The sequence below is a fragment of the Cyclospora cayetanensis genome, unplaced genomic scaffold, assembly GCF_002999335.1.
Source record: "Cyclospora cayetanensis isolate NF1_C8 unplaced genomic scaffold, CcayRef3 CcayRef3_contig_22, whole genome shotgun sequence".
In the NCBI taxonomy this organism is placed as follows: domain Eukaryota; phylum Apicomplexa; class Conoidasida; order Eucoccidiorida; family Eimeriidae; genus Cyclospora; species Cyclospora cayetanensis.
In genome coordinates this window covers 59,600-81,378 of record NW_020312170.1, presented here as the reverse complement: position 1 = coordinate 81,378, position 21,779 = coordinate 59,600, and the positions used below count along the sequence as shown (strand labels likewise).

At 53.8% G+C, this 21,779-nt stretch overlaps 3 protein-coding genes across 3 annotated transcripts; all 3 read left to right on the top strand.

Annotated features, from left to right (window-relative positions):
• The first annotated feature begins 545 nt into the window (after positions 1 to 545).
• Positions 546 to 10,792, top strand: LOC34621288. Its single transcript, XM_026338002.1, has 7 exons — positions 546 to 3,108; positions 3,351 to 5,890; positions 6,119 to 7,161; positions 7,222 to 7,573; positions 7,709 to 10,015; positions 10,336 to 10,439; positions 10,489 to 10,792. The coding sequence occupies exons 1-7, from the start codon at positions 546 to 548 to the stop codon at positions 10,790 to 10,792; spliced, it is 9,213 nt and encodes a 3,070-aa protein (XP_026193787.1).
• A 2,265-nt stretch (positions 10,793 to 13,057) lies between these two features.
• Positions 13,058 to 17,201, top strand: LOC34621289 (protease Do-like 9). Its single transcript, XM_026338001.1, has 8 exons — positions 13,058 to 13,338; positions 13,767 to 13,888; positions 14,430 to 14,702; positions 14,818 to 15,394; positions 15,672 to 15,774; positions 16,029 to 16,142; positions 16,551 to 16,658; positions 16,881 to 17,201. Exons 1-8 carry the CDS (start codon positions 13,058 to 13,060, stop codon positions 17,199 to 17,201), a joined length of 1,899 nt encoding a protein of 632 aa, XP_026193786.1.
• A 2,343-nt stretch (positions 17,202 to 19,544) lies between these two features.
• Positions 19,545 to 21,466, top strand: LOC34621290 (mitochondrial glycine transporter). The gene is made up of 5 exons (XM_026338000.1): positions 19,545 to 19,772; positions 19,947 to 20,076; positions 20,216 to 20,319; positions 20,604 to 20,723; positions 20,924 to 21,466. Exons 1-5 carry the CDS (start codon positions 19,545 to 19,547, stop codon positions 21,464 to 21,466), a joined length of 1,125 nt encoding a protein of 374 aa, XP_026193785.1.
• Positions 21,467 to 21,779: the final 313 nt, after the last annotated feature.

Below are 21,779 nucleotides of genomic sequence, written 5' to 3'. Positions count from 1 at the left end.
TAAGTATTTCTGTTTCTAATCACTGCTGCTGTCATTGGTGCCGCAGCAGGGGCAGCAGCAACGGCTGCCCTCGCGGAACCCTTACAAAAAAGGTCGCAGCGGGGTTTTTTTGATACTTCCCAGAGGTACTAACCCAATTTCTTGCACGAGACAGCGGCTGTCGTAGCTGGCTCTGTAACATCAGTATCAACGGCGGCAAGCACTGTTGCTCTGGTTGCAGGCAGGGCAGTAGAGGCATCAACGATTTCTGGGGGGAACTCCCCCAAGTGGTGCTGCAGTTTTCAGGGATTCTGTTGTCTTTGTCTGAAATAGGTCTAGGAATCCCTGGTTATCGAGTTCACGCGTCCTTTCTGCCTTATAACAAGGCACAGACTCTTGCAGTACATACTATCCCGCGTGCAGAAACGCATAGATTCTAGATGGGTTACCCCTAGACAAAAGAATGCATCAGCGACAGCAGCAGCAGCCGACGCCTTAATGCTTCCTAAAGCTCCTTTTACCAGGCAGCAGCGCCTGCCGCAGGACCGCTAGAAACAGCGGCTGCAATGGTGGGCGACTCTGTGTCTCAACTTTCCGCAGTAGTGCATGCACTGCGCTTAGTGGCCTGCCCTACAGCTTCTGACAGCCGCAAAGATCTTGCAAAGCAGGAGTTGCTGCGGCGAGTGGAACTGTTGTTGCTATTGCGGCAACAGCAGCAATGTCAAGAGTGGCGACTCCAGCAGCAGCTGCAGCCGGTGCAATTTCCGCCTCAGCAAGAACACCAAAATCTGGATTGGGAGTGCCAGTGGGAAGAAGAGGCAACCACAGAAGCTGAGGTGCTCCTGCAGCTGGAGGAAGCGCTGATTCAGCTATGCTGCCAGCAGCCTCCTGCTGCCCTGCAGCAGCAGCTGCTGCGTCTGCTGCTGTTGCGTGTGTCTCTTTCTGGCGATCCAGGGGTGTGGCTCCGAGTTGCTGCGCGGCTTCTCTTGGCAGCAAGCGAGGGGCTGTCTTTGCCTCCTCCCATTCTGGCGTTTCTTTGGACAGCAGCTGCAGCTCCTGGTGCTGCCTCTGCTGAGAAGGCAGAAGCAATTTCCCCCTTTCCTCCGCTGTTGCTATGTGCGGAGCTGATGAACGCAGGCCCTCATGTGCTTTCTCCCTTGCTGCCTGCTCTTGCGGCTTGTGGAGCCAAGCTAGTGCAATCACCCGCAACACCAGAGGCAACAACGGTAGCAGCGGTTGCTAAAGCGCTGCGCACTGCAGTTGCCGCAATAGGGGTTTGCGGAGAGAGGCTTTCAGGGAAGCTGCTCAAAGTCGCGCTGGCATGCCTTCGCTGGAGCACGACCAAGAGTGTCAGTCAAGCCAGCTGCAGCCACAGCAAGAGTAGTCTCAGCAGCAACGCGGGCAGCGAAACTGCAGGAGAAGCAGCGAAAGAGGCCTTGCTGATGCTACAGCAAGTTGTGTGGGTATCCCCACGGAGTGTTACTCAGCCCCTTTGGAATTCGCTGTTTGATGCGGTGCTTGCTGCTGCGGTGCCTGAGCCTTTGGCGGCTGCGAGGGAGGCAGCGGCTCTGGAGTCAGCACAGGAAAACGTGCCGCATGCAGCAGCTGCATTGGCAGTCCTCCTTGCTGCAAAGTCTGTTACAGGGGCGAAGCAGCACAGGGGGCACCATAAAAGCAAGCACTCCCAGCAACAGCACCGCGCAGCCACACAATTCCAAGAGGCGTGTGAAGCAACAGCAGAAACACGATCATTCGAAAAAAAAGCCAACGACATGGCAGCGCCTCCCGCAGATAGCTGGTTCACTGACGCCAATCGTGCCGGAGGCTTTGGTGCTGATCCTGTTAGGCGTTCCCTCCTCTCTGAAGTGGCGACCCCACAAGACGCCTTTCTCTTTCTGCGGAGACACTGGCTGTTGCAACATGCGACTATAGCAGACCCTAAGAAGAGTTATGCGGGATGTGCAGTGCCGGAGTTTTTCCCCGTGTTTCTGCCAGCAACGACACACCTGCAGCATGGGCAAGAGTTTCCTCTGAAGATGCGGCAGCGGGGTGTTTTGCGTCAAATATTTGCTTCTGCAGTGGTCTGCCTCTGCCGCTTGCTAATGGGGTGCCAGCCTCCCTTCACGCTTGTTTTCAGCGCCTTTCGCTGTCTCTTGACCCTACTCACTCAAGTTGCAGCAGCAGAATCTCGCTGCAGCTCGTGCAGCAGCGGCGATAAACGAGGAAGAGCTGGCAATTCCCTGCAGCCACCACGCTTGAGATCCTGCAAGTGCTGCTGCAACTGCGGTAGTGACCGCTGCCTCACCCCTTGTGTCTCTTTGGAAACACTGCACTCGCGCGCGCTCGCGTCGCATGCAGCGCAGCAGCTTGTGGCACTGCTACAGCCACAGCACCTGCTGCATATGATGCAGCACCTCAGTAGGCCAATAGCAGCAGCAGCAGGTGGGGGAGCGACAGAAGAGAGACTCGCTGCTCGTGGGAATGCAATGCAGCAGCTGTCGCGTGCAGACGGATCTGCCACATCCACTAGCAGCTGCTCGCCTGCTGACAACGGCGACACGCACACGCTGGTTCTCCTTGCGGCTCTAGACATCCTAGAAAGCCTAATAATGGCAGCAGGGGACAGTATTACCCCTGCTGTCTCCTCCGTACTTCAGAACGCACTGGTATCCGTCTTGACAGCGGCTTCAACTCCCAGCCAGCCACTGCACCCGCAAGCGCAATGCGTGATGTGGCCTGCAGTGCAACGCCAAGCGGCTGCCTGCGTGTGGCGTCTCAGTTTGATCATGCCCTCTCCCGCCACCCTGCATTCCCTCCGGCTAAACCTGATGCAAGCAGCAGTGTCGGCTTCTGCTCCGGCTACTGCTGCTGCTGCGACGGCTGCAGTTGCAGCAGCAGTAGACACGAGCAACGCAGTTGAAACAAACGCAAGACAGAAGCTCAAGCCATACTTTGGTCCATGGGGGCCCTGTATTGGTCTGGCTGCCTCGATTGCTGGTGCGCCTTCAGTTCTGCAGCATGCAGCGTCGGCAGCCGCAGGATCGAAAGCGGCAAGAACTCCTGCAGAAGTTTCAGCTACAACCCCACCAGAAGAAACATCGGAGGAGAGGGGCCTCGAGGAGATCACTGGTAAGCAACAGGGTGCAGTGCAGCTCCCACCACATGTGGTTTGTTACCGAGACTGGAATCGTAGCCAGAAAAATTCATTGTTCATGCTACCCTCTCCTGCACTTGAGTGTATATATATATGTATATGTCTGTGTGTGTGTATATGTATATATATATGCGTTTCTGTGTATATATATGTGTGTGTCTATATATATATATATATGTATGTATGTGTGTATGTGCCGTTGCATTCGTTTCCTTAGATCTCTGCTGCCGTCTAGCGAGAGGAGAGACAAGCGTGGAGCGAGCATGCCTCTTTGTGCTTGTTGAGGCTGTGTTGCAACAGCCTGCTGCTAATGCTATGGGAGACGTATCCGCCGAGAAACCGCGCCTTCTATCTCCTGCAGTCTCCTTGTTCCTTAGGGCCAGCAGGCAGGCTCTGTCTCTTACAGATCCCAGCAGCAGCATCAATCGTCTATTCTGTGCTGTGGATGCGGCGGAGACTGCAGCGAGCACGCCATTGGAAGGAAGCGGTCTGGAAGCGGCAAAGGATGCTCAAGGAGCAGCAGCAGCAGCGACAGTCAGCAGTTTCCTCTTGGAGCTTTCTTGCGCCTTCAGGGCTTCTGCAGCTTTCTTGCGGCAGCAGCCCGTTGGAGCGGAGACGGTGGTAGCAGATGGTGAAGACAGCGCTTCCTCCAGAATTGTGCCGCTGGTCTTAGAGGCGGCTCTTGCGCTCTGCGTCTGCAGCTGCAGCAAAAGCAGCACAAGAGGCACCCAGATTTCACTCAGTCCTCTCAAAGCCGTGAGTCGTGAAGGAGCTGCAAAGACGCAAAAGCAGGCGCTTTGTCTTCGCTGCTGCTGCGTTCATGCTTTCCGCAATGCGACAGCGCACGTGGCTCTCGAGGCAGCAGCGCTGGAGTCTTTGTCTTTCGTGCCCGACATAAACATCCATTGTACCGAGGAGCAGCAGCGGCTTATGTTGCAACTTGCGCTCTCCGCGACAACTGTCAGCAATGAGGAGGCCTCCCAGTTTCCAATTGCGGCAGTTGCCTGCTGCATCTGCCCGAACGCTGGAGCCGCCGCAGCAGCTCTGCGTGTCGCTCCTCTAGAGCAGCTGCAGCAGCAGCAACTCCTTATCGAGCAGCTTGTGCAACAGCAACAGCTGCAGCGAGGATCGGCAGACCCATCCCTCTTTATTGGCTGTGACACAGCGGCCGACAGCTTGAGCGGTCCTTCATTTTGGGAAAGTGTCTGGCGTTGCGTCGTTGATACTGCCGCTGCATCCTGCAATGCCTTGCGTTTGGATACAGCACAGGCAGGAGGGGTATCAACAGCCAGCCCTTTAGAATCGGGTTGGAGGAGTTGTTACCCCCCTTTCGTTCTGCGCGTGCTGCAAGGCGCGCGACTGCTGCGACACTTGACGCATACTTTTTGTGGCGTGGACGACTCCCCTCCAGCGATAGCGGCACTTGAGCAGACAGCTTGGGCAGCCTGCTGCAGCTGGAGCAGACAGCTGCCTCGAAACGCTGCTCTCGCGGATGCTGCTGCGCATCGGAGGGGTCGTGCCAGCAAGCGAGGTGTAGCTGCTGCTGGAATTGCGTCTCAAGGCATTTGTAAGGGCCTTAAGGCCAGTTCCAAGCAGCAGCAGCTGCTGCAGCGCTTCGTTCTCCCGCGGCTCAAGAGGAAAAGCAGCGCTGCTGCAGCTGCCAGTTCTTCAGCCGCTACTGACGATCCCGCTGATGATGCAGCCGTCCACCAGATCTGTCAACAGAGCTGTATTGCCGCTGTCCTCTCAGACATTTTCAACTCCCGAGTAGCCTTTCTTTCAACGCACAACACGCACCAGCCTCGGCGGGAGCCGCTTCCCCTTCCTGTCGTTGACTCCCTATGGTGTTGCTGCGAAAAGGCCTTAGCAGCTGCGTCTCCCTTCGAGCGTCTCCTCTTCGCTGACGCGGCTGGAGCTCTCTTCAGCCTCTTGAAGCATGCTGCTCCCGTACAGCGGCGCGAGCACCAACAGGACCAGCTCCAACAGGAGAACGAAGAAGAAGAAACGACGAGGCTGCATGCTATACAACGGCATGTCAGAGCCTTCTTTCTTTCAGTGTCTCCGGCAAGACTGCCTCGAGATGCGGAGGGAGCGTCACGGAGCAGCGATGCCACACTACTGAATCCAGCTCAACTATGCAGCCTTTCGCTCGTCGCTACAAGTTTGCTGCCGCTGGTGCAGCCGTGTGTCTGCCTGGATCGCGCAGCAAAAGAGACAGGATTCGACTCTACCAGCAGTTGCCGCGGAGATATCTTACAGTTTGCGCTGACAGCGACATCCGCCATAGAATCAGCAGAGGACTACCTCGCAACGTTTGCGCCTCCGCACCCTACAGCGGCTGCAAGCGTCCCCTTCGGATGTGCACTTCTTTGCGTCATTCGCTTCTTAGGGGCCTCTCTACCTGTCGTCGCTGCTCTAGAGTCTGCTCCGGGAAGCAAAGTCAAGACAGAAGAAGAAGAAGGCGCTCCATCATCGGACCTCTCCGCTTCGTCCTTGTCGCCTTCTGACAACCAGGAGGAGCAGCTGCCACTGCAACAGCAGCAAAGCGTGCTGCAGCAGCAGCTCTTTAGGGCCATGCAGTTCTCCCTGCTGCTGCGCGCATCGCAGTCGTTGTTGACACCTGCCACGGTGCTGATCGCAGACGCTGCGCGACGTCTGTTGCTGTCTCTGATGGAGCAGGCGAATGCAGCAGCAGCAGCTGCTGCTAAGGAACCCGCAGCGCTCACTGCGGCCATTGAGGGACCTATAGCTCATGCGGTGAGTGCAATACAAAAGGCACCCTCTACCACGTATTCGGGTTGCTGCTTGCATGCCTTCAAGCGTCTCAGAGAGAATTCAGATGAGCAGGATACTGCCAATCACCTGCGGCCTGTGAAGCTCCACGGGTTTGCGTTAGTGGAGCAGTGTTTCTTTTTGTGAGTTGTGCCTCAACAGCATTTATTTGGAGTTTGCAGCAGCAGGTTGGTGTGTGGGGCATGCTTGCAGGCTGTCGAGGCCGCTTACCTCGTCTCCGTCTGCATGCAAGCTGGAGCAAACTGCAGCAGCGGCAGCAGCAGCAGCAGCAGCAGCATGGCCGTACTGCTACAGCTTGTTTCTGCGCTGCCGGCAATGCGGTGTGTTGCGGCGTTGCTGCGGATCCACGAATCCAGCTTAACAGCGTCAAGTCGAAGCAGCGACATACTCGCTGCTGCGTCGTTATCGCTGCGTGCCGTGATTCCAGCTGTAGTCGCGGCAGTAGAAGCTGCCATTGCATGCCCATCTCTTGCTGTGCGCCGAGAGGCAGTACGCTGTCTTCAATCTCTGTCAACGCCTCTTGACAAGACAGAGTGGGGTTCAGTTGTTGCTGCTTCTGTGGCTGCTGCTGCAGCGGATTCTGAAGTGGTTGCAGGCGCCACTGCACCAGTTCCAGGAGATCCCCAGGTGGCCCTCTTCCTGTTCGAAGCACTGAACTCGGAGCGAGATTCTCTTCAGCAACAGCAGCTGAAAATGCTGCTGCTGCAACACGTCAAATTATGGGGGGTTCCCAACGTGCTCCAGTGGGTGTCGCTTTTAACGTGCATCTGCTGCAATGGTGTTGCCGCGTCTCCCGCCCTCCGAGGCTGTCTGTCGACCCTCACGCCAAACGGAAGCAGCCACAGCAGCAGCATTCCTCCACGTCTGTTGCCGCGTGCCCAGCAGCTGCTACCGCAGACGAAAGACGCTTTGCTGTCTCCACTTGCTGTGCCTCGTTTGGTTCCACCGCTCATGGGTTTTTTCTGGCGACCTCTCCCGAGCATATCTGCTGCTCCTCCTTCAACCTCAACTGCAGCAGCAGCAGACGGTGACGTTCTGGAAGAAGGCGAGACGTGGCTTCCAGAGGATGGGGGGGCAGACCCCGAAGTGCGATCCGTCGTCTGCGCGACAGCCGCAGAATGCCTTGAGGCCCTTCTAACTCTCCCAGGTGTACAGCCACCTCGATGCAACAGACATGCCTCGGCTGCGGTGCGGGAAACTGCAGTTCAGCACGCAGACGAAATTGACGCTTCGCTGCCCTTCACAGAGAGCTCTACCCCCGGCTTCTGTCCCCCCAGTCCTGATGGCTTCGCCAGCTGCGCTGGTGTTCAGACTCCAGAATCGTGCATCGCTGACTGCCTGCCTGCGCTGGTACGAACTGGCTGTGAGCTGATGCTGCGGGGTGTAAGGCAGCAGCAGCAGCAGCCGTCCAAGCAGACAGCAGAAAGCGGAGCCACACTCGCCTTTTGGGGGCTGAGACTGGTCCTTCTACTGCTGCAACGCTTCGCATCTACGGCGCAATCCCCTGCTATGTTCCGTGACACGCCAATCCCAGTGCTGCAGCAGTATGAGGTTGCGATCTCCTCGACGGTTGCTTCGCTGCTGCGTTGCTTTTCGCCTCTGGAGCCTTCCATTCTTGCTGCCACAGAAGGGAAGGAAGCAGCTGCAGTCGCCGCTGCAGCAGCTGCAGCTGCCGCTGCAGCAGCAAGGGCAGTGGGGAAGGAGATGCAGTCGCGTCGAACAGCTGCCTTGCAACGTCTCCGCGCAGCAGCGACTGGAGGAGAAGCGGAGGATCGACGCGAGGCATGTTACTCCCCCCGCCATCAGCAAGATCGCATGATTGCCATGGGTGTGGAGGTTTTGTGGAGATTAGCGGCAATGGGCTGCTGCCTTAGCCCGTGGCGGCTCGTTGGTCTGCTGCTGCTTCCCCTGGGTGACGAAGCGCAATCAGCAGCAGCTGTAGTGACAGCAGCAACTGCGAAGCGCCCACCGGAGTGGCTGCTGGAGCGACGTCTGGCCCTTGCATGCCGTCTGCTATGTTCTGTCGTGGCTACGCCTACAGCGTGCCCTACCTCAGTTCAGGCTGCACGTCCGATGCCAGTCTTTGCAGAGCAGCGAGATCAGTGGCTAAGCGCTTTCGACTCGCGTGCTGTTGCTCTGACGCTTCGCCTTATGGGAACTCTCCTTCAGAAGAGTTCGCATCACGCGGAGCAGCAAAAACAGCAAGAGAGTGAGGACGCTTTCTCTAGGGTCGATCTTTTGCGGTGTTTGGCGGTTCTGTGTGAGCCTCTTCTTCCGGAAAATACAGCACCTCCCCCCGTTGCGTCTGCCCTTGCAGCTCTTGCAGTCAGCGAAATGAATTCTCTTGCAGCTTGTGTAACTAAAGGGGACCATGTAAGCTTGGCAACCCCCCTAACCCCCGCAGCATCAACAAACTTGGCACCTGTCACGGCCATTCGCTCCAACGCCTCTCTCTTAGATTGTATCACGGAAGCTTTGCTGCTGCCTCTGGAGAGCGCCGCTGCGTCTGCTGTATCAACAGCGAACACTTCAGCAGAACGGAAGGATGATGCTGCTGCACCAAACAGTCGTCAGGCACCAACCGAGGAACTATGTTTGGCTCTGGAGGTGAGCAGCCGGCTACTGGGTGTCCAATTTCCGGTGTCTCGACAGCAGAGCGGCGAAGAACCGAAGGATGCTCATCAAAATCTCCTTACAGGCTCTGGTGATCCTGGAGATGCAGAGGAGGATTGGGAAGGCGACTGGCTTGCGGCAGATAGCGGTGTTGATTTTGTTGCTGCTTCGGTTCCTGCTGGGGACGTTTTTGCTTCTTCTTGCCTTGAGCCTGCTGCCACAGAAACCTTGTGTCTTCTTTCCTTGAACCCCTCGACTTTGAGGCGAGGCTGTGCCTCTGCACAAAAGCTCGCAGTAGCAGCAGCGGCTGCCTTTAGAGTAGCACGACAGGCGGATGGGAGGAATGGGGGAGTTGCAGTGCCACTGTGGCAACAGGAAAAGTTCGGGGCAGGAGTGGAGAAGCCAAAAGACACGGCATCCGCAGCGGCTACAGCCGGCAAGGTTCTCTCTAGCTGCCTGTGTTTCATGTGGCGCTTAGCTGCTGCATTACAAAGCCACCCAGAGGCACTTGCTGGAGACGATGCGGCTGCTGCATTCTTTGGAGCAGCACGGGAAGTCTCACGGGCTGCCCTTTCCGTCTGTGGAGACGTTGCAGGAGAAGCCTGGCGAGCAGTGGCACTTGGAGGCAAGGCAGCACAGCGAGACATGAACCCCCCCCCCCCTAGCGGCATGTGTGAGGCTGCGCTGGCCTTGCTGCAGCGGTGCTTCTGTGTGGTTCCTCGATTCCCTGTTGCTTGCGCAGCAGCTTCTGCAGTGTCTATGCTGCTCACTGATTTGGAGACAGCTCTATTTCCCGCCTGCCTGTGCGAGGGACCAGTCAGTGGCCTCTCTCCGGTAGATGCTGTGAAGCTGCTCCGTTCCTTGTATGACTCGGCAGCCCAGGCAGCTGCAGCTACTGCTGCGGTAACAATAGGCGAGCACTGCTGTCCGCAAGACGATAGCGCCCCCTTCTTGAATCATTGCGCAAGTACACTGGAGATCGCGGTATCTTGTTTTGTGGGAGACTTGGCTGCTCCTGCAGGAAGTGAGCCGACAGTGGAGGCAAAAGGAAGGCGTCTTGCGGTTGCCTCTGTACGGGCAAGAGAAGCACGGGGTGTTCTTGCGCTTGCCGCTGCACTCGTTGCTTTGGAGTCTCTGGCTGCCACGGGTTGCCCCTGGCTCAACAACAGCAGGCAGCAGCAGCAGCAGCAGAAGCCTGCATGGTGCGAGAGAATTCGAAGTGCCCTAGAAAGGCTTAGCGAATTTGCATACTCACTTGAGGCAGACTCAAGGGTGTTTGCATTTCAAAGCTTTGTATCTACCGCAACAAGAGACTCCGAACGAGCTGCTTCAACACCCGCGTGCAACCAGAAGAGAGCCGAAGCAGCACTAGAGCCGCGTGCCACTCTGTCTGTAAAAGAACCAACCGAAGGTAAAGGTTTGCATGCGAAGCCCACGGAAAAGCCGACAGATGCCCCGCTAGCAGCAGGAAGAAATGCTGCTGCAGGGGACGCAGCAGCAAGCTGCATAGAGGGTCCAGCACCGGAGCTGACGCTTGCAACGGAACAAGCAACACGAGACGTCGCAGCAGCAACAGCAAGGAACGGCACAGACACGCAAGAAAAATCGATGCTTCTCTGGCCAGCCGATCGCCAATATGCCGCAGCGCAGCTACGGGGTGTGCTGCTCCGCTTTGCCTCTCTCTTTGTTCATGAACGCACCTCGACTGCTGCTAGCAACCCCCAGGCCTTCCCGAATCTGCTCGTAGCAGCATCTATTTCATGCCTCGCCTCCAGCCTCTCTCCGTGGGCTTTCAGGACGCTCCGGGAGCAGTCTGTCCCTCAAGACAGACAGCAGCACCCTTTGGAGACGCTGGAGGCTTTTTTACTGCGTCTGCCACCGATGAAGACGGATACAGACAGCGTGCTACATTTATCTCCACTTGCTGCCTCGCTCGTGGTTCCTCTCAGCTATGTTATTGCCAATGTAGCTTCATATGACTGTACAGGGAAAACTGCGTATGATGTTGTGGCTGCAAATCTATTGTATGTTGCCGTGTCTCGACACCCAGCAGTCTGTGCTAGGGCTATTGAAGCAGCAGCAGCTCTGCCGTTTGAGGAGCAGCCGCTATGGGTTGATTCGCTGTCTAATGAACCAGCTCAGGATGGAGATGCGGCACACGCTGCAGCTGCCACTCGCACACAGCATGTCAAGTCAGCTGTAGCATGTTTGCTTCAGCAACAGGCGAAAAGGCAGGAAGGCACAGAGCACTAAACAGGTATGCCCTCCTCGCTGAGGAGCCGCATAAGCGTGCATCTTTTCTGAGAAGCAGTAGCAAAATCAATGGGAGCGTTGGGAGTAAATTTAAGATCCAGGTCCACCGGAGGTAACACTTTCAAATATACTGCAATCTTGATCGAGAACTCATAACGCAGGAGCATTGAGGTAACGCCACTGCCTCTATGATGCCGCTTAATGACCATGCGAAACAGCCACTCATTTTAGCAAGAGCGGCACCGTAGGGCATTGCTGCTAAGCTCGCTGCTAAGTTCGGTAATACCCGACCGGCTGAGTACCAAAGTGACAGCAGCTAATGCTATACTTTTCAATGGTACTTTTTACGCGACCTTCGAAGAAGCGCCTCAGAAGACATTTTCTCCGATAAATCCAAATTCCAGTTGTCGACGTAAGGTGTCCTACTATACTAGTTAAATGCGATAAGGAATTTCAAATGAGCTGACTAATTGGCTTGGCCATCCGTGTATCGTGTTTATGGCAAAGTCCTGTTTGCTCGGTGCAAACTGACGCAGCGTTTCGTGCGTGTGCGCAACCAGGTCTGCATGCCCGGGTGCTTGGCTTATGCAGCAATGCGTACCCTAGCTGTCTCTCTTCCGTGATGTCTGGAGCTCTTAGGGGGCGCGGCGGGCAGGGGAATGAGAGATATCTTGAGAACTACTCAATAATTTCAATGAAGCTTGCATTATGTTGGAAGTTGAGTGTCATCCTGCGAAAGCCTGATGCGGAGGGCAACGCAATGCACTTAAGCAGGCTAAGCAATAAATGATATCATAGCTTTGTTCTGCCAGTTTGAGTAAACGCATGTTTTGTGTAACCAGAAAGCTACAGTGTGTGCCTGTGCGTGCGTGCGCATATACCCACATGTGCACATGATTCGTGTGAAGGGTATCATAACCTGCGCACACATGGATTGTAATGGGTAGCTTGTACAACCGTCAGTATCGGGAGGTGTAAACGTGTATAGGGCCACTGGAGGTCACACACGGTAAGGCCAAGACTAGAGTGGCTTTGCGAAGCACAGAGAGACGCGCCATGAGCCCGAAGATTGAGAAGAAGGAAAAACAACGAAACTTGCATTGAAGCGAGTGATACAGCCGGGGACATAGAGTATCATATTCAAAAAACTCGGCGAGTAGGGCACAGCGTGCAGGACAGCGCGTGAAACGCACGATGAGGTACCGTGCGCAGATGCGAAGATTTATGAAAGATACAAATGCAGCAACTTTCGAATCCCTCAGATCCATGAATTTCCACCGGAAATCTGGTCATGAAACTTGAATCGTTTTCTGGTAACCACGACCCAGTGCCGTGCCTTGCATGTGTTTGTATACTGACTAATTGCTGTGGGGCCCACCGATTAGGCACGTCCTTCTTCCACGCTCTCTCGCTAGGGCCCTCACTTTTGTGATTTACCTAGTCAGGAGCTGATGTTTCGGCTCCTCTCGAGGGCTGAGCTTGATATTTTTTGCAGAGGAGCCGGCAAACTGCGGGATCATGACGCTCGGTTCATGATTCAGGGTTTGTCTCTGGAGAGGCTCTGGGATGAGAAAATCCCTCTCTGACATTGCAAAGCTTCTATTTGTCATTTTAATCTGTTCTTCGACCTATTACGGATATGCATTTCTGCCAAGCCATAAGGGAAAGACGAGGAGCAGTAGCACAAACAAGAGCGCTGCCAGTCCAAGCACAAAGGGAGAAATGGGGGCCAGCCGCCTGCTTGACGGCTTGTTAAACCCCAAGAACTCTAGGCTCTTGTCATGCCTGTCGCGACGGCAGCACCCACAGCTGCGGAAACAGCCAGCTTGGGCAACGTGGTCACCTCGTTCTTCGCCGATTGCACGTGTCGGGGTGCGTGCAGACTGCTGACAATGATTCTGTAGAGTGCCTTCAGATGCCGATACACTTGAAGCGCATGTGTCGCCTTTTGGTGCCTCTTTTGCTTTAACTGCAGGTGTAGAAATTGGACTGTTGGAACGCACAAAACACCACTTGCACTGTGTGGTACACGTGGATATAGTTCTCGATAAAACACACTCCTAATTTCACCGATTCACATCTGCGCTACTGCTGCTCTTTCGTGGGCTTTTTTAGGGCTTTTGCACCGGTACAAGGAGTCCTCTGTCACCACGTCGTTTGGGGCCTCTTGCACTGCCTTCGTTGGGGCGTGCCCCCTCAGCGCTACAGCAGAATGGTTTTAGTAGCACAGCATACAGCGGAACTGGCAGCGGCATGCCGCTGTATATGGAAAGCGTCTCGGAATGTGTTGATGGCGGGTGTAATACAGAGCCGGCGGCACTGCCCAGTGCCCCTGAGAGCCTCAGTGATTTGTGTGGCTCGGTGTTGAAGGTGTACAGTGACTACACGGATCCCAACTACGCGTTGCCATGGCAAATGCAGCGGCAGGGTAGCAGTACCGGCAGCGGTTTCATTGTTTCGCCAGAGGCTGGCCTTGGGGGCAAGCACATTCTTACGAATGCTCATTGCGTTGCCTGGCATAACAGGCTACACGTGAGGAAGCATGGGTGAGGAGTTAAGCAACCCAAGCACTATGAAGCAGCATGTCTTGGTGGCCGTGACTGACGCATTCAACATCTGTGGTACTTCAGGACGTGGGAGCTTTGCTTGTTGCCTGGTGTTTTTTTCCTGTTCTCTCATGGGTGCCTCTTGTCGCGAGACTCTAAGCATGTTGAGCTCCGCAAATCGCTTCCACCTTGTCGTTCTTTCGTGCGCCTTGGATGCCTGTCAGTTGGTTCAGTTCTTCTTAATTCTTCGGTTCGCGCATGACTGCATTCTGCTGTGTCTGTTCTCCCCTTGCCCTTGCATGTCTACGGCATTAGCAGCAGGATCAGTTGCTTCGAGTTATGCCAACAGTTCCATCGGCAGCGATTGCTCTTTCAGAATACAATGCAACATCGGCGGCACGTTTCTGCTTGCGTGTGCTTCTTTCCAGGTCGCCTGTGAAGTTCCCAGCAAGGGTGCTGGCTGTCGCCCATGAATGCGATCTTGCACTTCTCACTGTTGACGATGATGCTTTCTGGACTGACACAAGAGGACTGCAATTTGGGGAGGTTGGTTGCTGTCTTTGCTGCTTTTGCACATTCTTGGTCTGCTACCCTCGCCGAAAGGGCACCTCAATGCCGTAGCTCTCCCATGCGTGACTTTGCGTAACTTTTGAACTCCCCGCTGTCATTCCCACCCGCAATGCAGCGGCCGTTTGTATTTCTGCTGGTATCACCGGCTTTGCATCTTTTGCAGCAGATCCCCGCCCTGCAAGATGGCGTTGTGGTTCTGGGGTATCCCCGTGGAGGCGACAATTTGTGTATAACGTCTGGCGTTGTTAGCCGCGTAGATGTCAACACTTACGCCCATTCCAATGCAGCGTAAATCGTAACGTTTAAGCCCCCAAACGTTTTGAATCTTTAAGTTGAATGCCCGCGGATTTGGCAGGCCGTATCGCACGCACGTTCGCGGTTTCTCCCGTCCCAAGAGCTTTCCAACAGTGCCACTGCTGGAGCTGTTTCCTCAGTTCTGGGGTCGTGGTTTGATCTGCTGCGTCGGCTTGTGGTGGCTTGGCATGTTTTCGTTTGGCTCAGGCTTTTGTGTGTCCAAATAGATGCTGCAATAAACCCCGGGAATAGCGGTGGACCTGCATTAAAGGGGGGCCGGGTGGTAGGGGTGGCCTTTCAGGGCTGCGAGGCTTCTGCAGCTCAGAACGTGGGTTACATCGTTCCTTGGACGGTGATTAGACACTTTTTTGAGGATCTCAGTAGACACCGCAGATACACGGGATTCCCAGCAGCAGGGGTTCTCTTTCAGCAGCTCGAAAATGAATCCATGCAGCAGAAGCTCGGAGTGACGCAGTTAAAGCCGGAGGACTTACCGACGGGTACTTTTAATAGGCGTCTGATACTGCCACCGTGCATTCAAGTTGCATCTTATGTTTTGGGGGTGTGGTGCTTGCACTGGAGCCTCACGTGTTCGAAGGTGGCCTTTTGTGTCAGGTTTGCTACGACTGCCGACGGCAAGGGGGCGCGTGCGGCTGCAGCAGCCTGCTGGCAAGCGAATATGCGACTTGGTGATACCGAGCAGACGGTGCATTTCCTTGGCTGTTGTTGCTGCCGCTGCTGCAGGTGTCACCGCGAGTGGAATCCTCGTGACAGCGACGGACGCCTTGCGCACTCGCAACTTCTTGGACCGTGCGAAGGCAGCTGTAGATGAAGCAATCTCAGGAGCCGCAGCGTCGACAGCAGAATCAGGGGGTCTAGCAGGACAAGTAGAACATGCCGAAAAAGGCCCAATAGCAGCGGAGGCAGCAGCAGATGGCAATGGTAAAGGGGAGGCAACTGTAGAGGATTCAACGCCGCTTGCGGATCCGTCAGAAGTTGTGCGCGAGGCCATAGCGCAAGTAGATACCGGCATAGGTGACGCTGAAGCAGCAGGCAACATGCCACCGTCAGCTGCCGAGCGCAAGGCGTTGATACACGAGGCTCTAGACCAACGGATTGGTCTTCGGCCTGAAGACGTGGTTTTGGCAATTGACGGAGTAGACGTAGCCGGTGATGGAACTGTTCACTTTAGGTAGGTACCACAGGGGATGCGTGTTCTCTCGGGATCGCTTTTCGGATTGCTCCGGTGCCTAGACTGAATCACGTATCTAGCTACGATGACACTGCAAGCACTACTGCGCCCTTGCGAATAAGAGACTTCTTCCGTACAACAACACTGCTGCGCATTCAATTTGGATATGCCGTTGCTCTTGCATGCCTCCTCTGAAACCGCTGGAAAGCTGCAATCGACTGCAGCGACCGAGACCGTAATTCGAGGCTTCGGCTTGGGGCGTGGCATTTGTATGCAGAGGAATGGAGCGAGTTAGCGTAACGAATGTCATCTCGGAGAAGTTCTTGGGGGAGACGCTCTCACTGACCGTTCTCAGGAACAGAAAGGTTCAAAACGTTGTGGTACAAACAAAACCCTGCAGATATCTATATCTATTGGTTGCACAAACAATACCGCGAAGATATATATAAGTATATATATACATACATATAGAGAGAGAGATAGAGAGATTTCCATTTTACCCCTTGCACCCATCGAGGTGGCGGTAATAGGCTGGGGTCAGATTGCCCGGCGTAGACGCCGAACTGTTGCATGCAGCTTGTCTACTGTCAGACGTAAAATCTGTGCCTGTAGCTGTTTGCCGGTTTTTACTCAGGTACCTCTAGAAGCTGAGAGTTGCCTGATACCCAAGCACCAGTGGGGGAAGAAGGCGAGATATATTATTTACGGAGGCCTTGTGTTTTGCCCATTGACGCTTGAATACCTTAAGGCGAGTGCAGGCGCAGGGGCGTTTATGCGAGGGCTGAAACTCATAGAGCGGTGCTTCTAGAGGGTGCCTGGTGATGCTTTTCTTGTATGTACATGGCTCTTTGCATCTAGGCCGCCTCGCTGCTTCCCCGCATGGCCTCTGAGCTGAGCTCAGCTGTCGCCTCGACGTCCATGCCCCACTGCACCCCTTTGAGTTTTGTTGCGCCTGTGCGCTGTGGAATGCCGCGGGCTGCGTTTATATACGGTTGCCTGGATATAACGGTCTTGACCCTTCGGTGACCAGGTGTTGTACTTTTCAGCTCGCTTCTGCCCGTATCGCGTGCTGCCCCCCATGTTGTTTATAATATCTTTTTCATGGTTGTACTACGCTACTAAAGGCTTTTCGGTTTCGTGTCACGTTTCTTCACAGGATGAATTCGGTCCCAAGTTCCATGAGAGAGCGCCCAGTACTCTACTGCGGCCTCTCTCAGAGGTGTTCGCCACGGTCGAAGGAGAAGAGCCGATTGTACTTACGCAAGTCCGTGTTGAGAGCTTAGATGTTTGGATACTTTGAGTGCCAGTCCAACACGCGGTGCATGAAGGAAGGTGGCATTGCGTTCGGCAGTCCCCTTCGCCGAGTTCTTTATGGTGATTGTCTTCATTCCTTCATGACCTGCATCTGAGATCGGGCAACCGCTTCTGTTTCATAGCCGTATTTGACGGGCTCTTGTGCTTCATTCTGCGTGTGTTGGCCTTTCAGATTTTGGCCTCTGATCTGACCAGTGGTTACAGCGTGCGCAACTGCATGCTCTCCAGCGTGGACGGAGTGAAAGTCAGAAATCTCCGCCACTTGGCGCAGCTCTTGGGGATTCAAGCACCTCAGCAGCAGCACACGCACCAGAAGTACCTACATTCCCAAAAGCAGCAACATCAGGAGCAACAGCAGCAACAAAGTCAATTCGTTACTTTTGTATTAGAGGAAAAATTCCAGGTAGTGCTGAACAGGGAAAAGGCCGAGGCTATGCTCGCCGACATTCTACAGCAGCACGCTATACACAAGCAGACAAGCGACAACCTTTAAGCAGCAACAGTTAGAGCAGCAGAGGGGCACCACGACCAGCTGCTGTACATTTAAGTTCCAGTATGCCGCTCCCCGGTGCAGAGCAGCTGCCTCAAACAATTTCTTGCGGCTGGGACCAACAGCAGTATTTTGTTAAAGTGGGTGAAGCAGTTTTTACACCTTGTCCAGCACCTCTAGTGCTCCCTCAGTTACAAGTATTTAGTCTCGAGCCACTGGCATGCATGGGCACCCACCGAGGGGAATACACGCGAACACAGTTTGACTGCTGGAAATGGAGACAACACGCGCTTCAACAGCAATCAGAGGTTCCAACGATACAAAAGCATTGCTCCACAACACGATAATCTAGTTGATACCGAATCTTTACGCCGTAGGTACAGTGAAACTGCAACCTGCAAGCTTCAAGATATCCCTCCCAATAGCGCGCTAAACTGCACTAAGGACTCGACACTAGCTTTTATTTAGCAAGAATTAGTAGAGTGCTGAGAAATGCGCTTGTCCGCTCGTCCATCATATTCACTACAGAGTAGCTTCAGCTCAAAACAGCAAGACGTCATGTTGTGCGGGCTTGCCCTAAATGCGATATGCAATTACTTGTGAATGCTCAAGTGCTTTAAGAGGGCAGGTGAGAGCACTTGAAGCGCCAGTCGCCCTCTAGTTCGGAAGTAGAGGAGCACTGATAGCAGAAAGAGAGTCCTTTCAGGAAAAGACTCAATAACTTCCTACGAAGTTTGTATTGAGTATGGAGTAAATGACTTCCTACGAAGTCCTTATGTGAAGCGCTAAAAGGTCATCCAACACTATACTAAGGCGGCAAATGTACAGGCTAGTAGACCAGTGACGCTGACCTCTGCACACACTGGTCTGTGCAGATAAAGTTGGTGCATGGGTGTATTAGCTTCCGTATAACCTAAAGCCCAGGGGATTCCAGTTCCATGATATCAACAAGCTGGTGCAAGATACATGAGTTCTCGTTGTGTACGCGTTCAAAAAGTTTCCCTGTACTCATGATTAACTTTGATTTCAAGCATAAAGAAGCAGAATGTGCAAGATTATGGCAAACTCTAGAACAGTATCCTCCCACAATTATCTACCGTGTAGGATGCTGACTAAAATTTGGCGTAGGTATCACTGATCATGCACTAATAGTTTCCTGAAGGCTGAGCACTGCATCGGCGTAAGGAACTACTAGATATTCAAGTATTAATGCATAGACGGTGCCCAGCTGTCAAGGAAGCAACTGGACGCGCGCTCGTAGAGGGTTCACTTCAAAGCCCTCTCGTCGCGTTTGCTATTATTTGATAGCCAAATCAAGTAGCGTGACAAAGTATTCAGTTCCTTTCTAAAGTTTGGCAACATATATGCAGCATAGTAAAAGTTTCATAGACTTCGCGTGCCGGCTGCACTCCCTAGCAACTTCTGGCCCGCCCCTGAGTGATCCGCTTCACCCAGCCCTTCAAGCCTTGTTTGGAAACCATTACCCACAAGTGCTCTTGGATGGCAAGCAAATTAGAGACTGCCGTGTCTTGAATGGGTTCTCTCAAGCAGGGCCCCGCACTGTTTTTGTGGCTCTTTCTGGAGCTAGAGCATTTTCCCCCTCTTTTATCTGCGGATATCTTGCGTAGATCTATACATCAGAGGAAATGTCACCATGTGAAGCAACGGATAAAACAGAGAAAGAACAGAGCTGTGCGATTTTTTGATTTGCGGTGAGCTGGTACTACTAAACTCAGCTCACAGTATCCGATCCGCAAGCACTACAACTATATCTCAGGTAGGAATATTATACTTTTTCCATGGATAAGAGCACGATATGAGGAATGCAGGATTCGTTGCTCGGGAGAGTTCTGGGCTCGATTCAGTGCGAGAGACTTTTACCTGTGGGATTCATGAACATACACGGACGTAGCTACTCTCCACCTGCCATCGACTCCTGCATTTTTGAGTACAAGCCTTTTCTCAGGAGCTTCAGGATAATATACCAATAATGTCTAGCTCATGGGTCTTCTATCGTACTCGTTGATGACCACAGTCCCATGGGGCCCCAGTGCCTACAAGGCCCTCTCAACAAGTGGTCAGACGCTCAGTCTTCATCATGTTATGCTCTTAAAATGAGACCTTATTTGAAACTCAAATGGGGAGTCTCTGGAGGGAGCTACACCATTGTGGGGTCACTCTAGGTAGGACATCCCAACCTTTCGCCAAAGGTCATAGGATCGCTCAAACCTCAACCCCTCAACTGCACATCTATTGTGTCTTATTGATTTGTTCGATATTTAATAAGTTTTCTCTCTAAGTGTCCGCATATAACTGGTCTCCCAGCCTCCCCCGCCTTTTCGCACAATGAAGCAAGATCCCCCTGATCCAGGGCCTTCTGGCAAGGAAGGACTGCTGATTCAAGCTAGAAACAGTGCTGAGACTGCATCCAGACGCAACAGTAGCAGTGCTGCTATCTTTGGAGGTGGAACCTCCGGAAGTTCTTCCTCGACCCTAATGGGAATCTACGGAGCGCTGTCCAGCTGTGCAGCTGCTGTCGCCCTTCAGCCCCTGGACGTCATAAAGACCCGACAAGTACATCCTTGTGCTGTTGCGTGCATGTGTCTCCTACTGCAACGATAATACTCCGGATGTTGTCGCTGCTGCTTAATCATTCAGTTGCATCAACGCCCTCCTCGCTGTCACGGCTTCTCCTGCAGTTGTAATGACACCCTTCTTTTGCGGCACTTGCGCTGTGTGTATCTGCAGCAACAGCAGGGAGCTACAGGTGTGAAGGTCTGCATCAGGACTGCTGCAGGGGCCATACATAGGCAGTATGGCCTTTTGGGCTTTTGGAGAGGCTCCATTGCCACTGTCCTTCGAGTCGCACCCGGCACCGGTGCGCACTGCGTAAGAATAGGTTTAAGCATCTGAGTAGCAGGGTTTGAGTTCATAGCTTAGATTTGGTGACTATCATTTTTCGATAGCCAGTATCTAAGGTTTGGGGTCAAAGTTGCGTGTGTTTCTGTGGGCATCAGGCTTGTACTTTTCAGCGCTAGGGCCTATGATGGGAACCTGGGGAACGGTGGCTCCTCTGTTGCGTTGTTTGCCTTTGGATCGCCTGATGGAAACTTCTTCGAAGGTACCATATTAGTTCGTGCACCTGCAGCAACGTCCGCTGTCGTTGCTGTGCAAGCATCTAGTGCAGCGAGCGCCGCACGTCATGTTCCAAGTATGCTTTCCACTGTGCAATGTGCCTCTGTATTTGCAGCGGTGAATTGTTTATGATGTGTGCAGTTGTTGCCTTTTTCGATCGTTGACTTCGTGCCTGTTTCTGCGTGTGATAACTCTTTCATTTCAAAGGCATTGACTGCCATCTTGGGAGGTGTCTGCGGTCCGTTGTCTGGCTGTCTGCTTCTTCTACAGCTCGACCCGAACGTTGTTCCTGCATGGTATCTAGGTGTTATCTCTGGGGTCGCCAGAGGAGCGGCAGTCGTTCTTTTTAACCCCATATCCATTGTCAAAACGCGCATGGAATCCTCGCTGGTAAGTGGGCAGGCCGAACAGAGACTAGCCGTCTTCAACAAGCGACCGCAGCTGTGCTACACGTTACTCTGCCGCGTCTCATGCGATTCTTATCAGCTGTACATATATATATATGACGTGCCAATTTCAGGGAGTTCCTGGTCTGTGCAGCGTGTGCCCCTCAATTTGTTGGTGCTGCTGCCTGGATGGTTATGTTTCAGGGGTCAGGAAGCATGATGCAGTCTTTCTGGCACTTACTGCGGCATGAGCCGCCGCTTAATTGGTGTCGGGGCTCTCTGGCGACCATTTTTCGCGATGTACCTTTCTCAGGTTTATTCTTTGTCGTGTACGTACATTTAAAGGGCTACCTGGGCGTAGAAGCTGACTCTAGAGAGAACGTCAACTTCTATGCACTCCAAAACTTTGCATGCGGCGCCGCTGCGGCTGCCACAGCATCAGCCATCACGCATCCTTTCGACGTGCTGCGGACACGGCTGCAGTTGGATGCGGTGGCAGCAAGCTTAAATGGGTCGACGGCAAGTGGGAGTAACAGCGGTCCGTCCGCTATAAGGCACCAAGGAATAATGACACGGGTGGCAGAACTGGCGAGGACTGAGGGTCCCAGCGTTCTGTGGCGGGGTTTGGGAATTCGGCTGCTGAAGCGCAGCCTGATGGCTGCGCTGACGTGGACCTCCTTTGAAGAGATAAAAACGGCTGCCTCTGGCTCTTTGGCGCCGGCCGCCGCTGGCGAAAGGAACGGCTAAATTCAAGTGGATAACAATGTACATCGATCCGTTTAGGGTCTAAATGTGCGCGAGATGTAATGACTGCAGACTTCGGTTTTGAACGCCTCCTTTGTAGGTGCTGTGGTCGCACGGTGGAGGGGCACTAAGCCGTTGACGCCAAGGAGGCCTCAGCTGGCGTGACTTCAAGTGCTACATGGTTCAGTGGCTGGAGGGTGAAGCTTTCTTCACCCGCAAGACTCTTCTTAGATGCGTACAATGCCGGCCCGCATATGTCATTTTGCATACTTCCTTGCAACAACAACTGAGCACGACCTCCCGTGTACTTCCAACT

Bases quoted from the DNA above. Each gene is read 5' to 3' on its own strand.
- LOC34621288 (XM_026338002.1), top strand. From the start codon at position 546: ATGGTGGGCGACTCTGTGTCTCAACTTTCCGCAGTAGTGCATGCACTG. The intron at 3,109-3,350 runs GTAAGCAACAGG...TCGTTTCCTTAG, and splicing joins GGGCCTCGAGGAGATCACTG to ATCTCTGCTGCCGTCTAGCG. The intron at 10,016-10,335 runs GCTGCTGCAGGG...GTGGGCTTTCAG, and splicing joins CGCTAGCAGCAGGAAGAAAT to GACGCTCCGGGAGCAGTCTG.
- LOC34621289 (XM_026338001.1), top strand. From the start codon at position 13,058: ATGGAAAGCGTCTCGGAATGTGTTGATGGCGGGTGTAATACAGAGCCG. The intron at 15,395-15,671 runs GTAGGTACCACA...ATTTGTATGCAG, and splicing joins GATGGAACTGTTCACTTTAG to AGGAATGGAGCGAGTTAGCG. The intron at 15,775-16,028 runs GTACAAACAAAA...GTTTTTACTCAG, and splicing joins GAAAGGTTCAAAACGTTGTG to GTACCTCTAGAAGCTGAGAG.
- LOC34621290 (XM_026338000.1), top strand. From the start codon at position 19,545: ATGAAGCAAGATCCCCCTGATCCAGGGCCTTCTGGCAAGGAAGGACTG. The intron at 19,773-19,946 runs GTACATCCTTGT...GTGTATCTGCAG, and splicing joins ACGTCATAAAGACCCGACAA to CAACAGCAGGGAGCTACAGG. The intron at 20,320-20,603 runs GTACCATATTAG...CTTCTTCTACAG, and splicing joins TGATGGAAACTTCTTCGAAG to CTCGACCCGAACGTTGTTCC.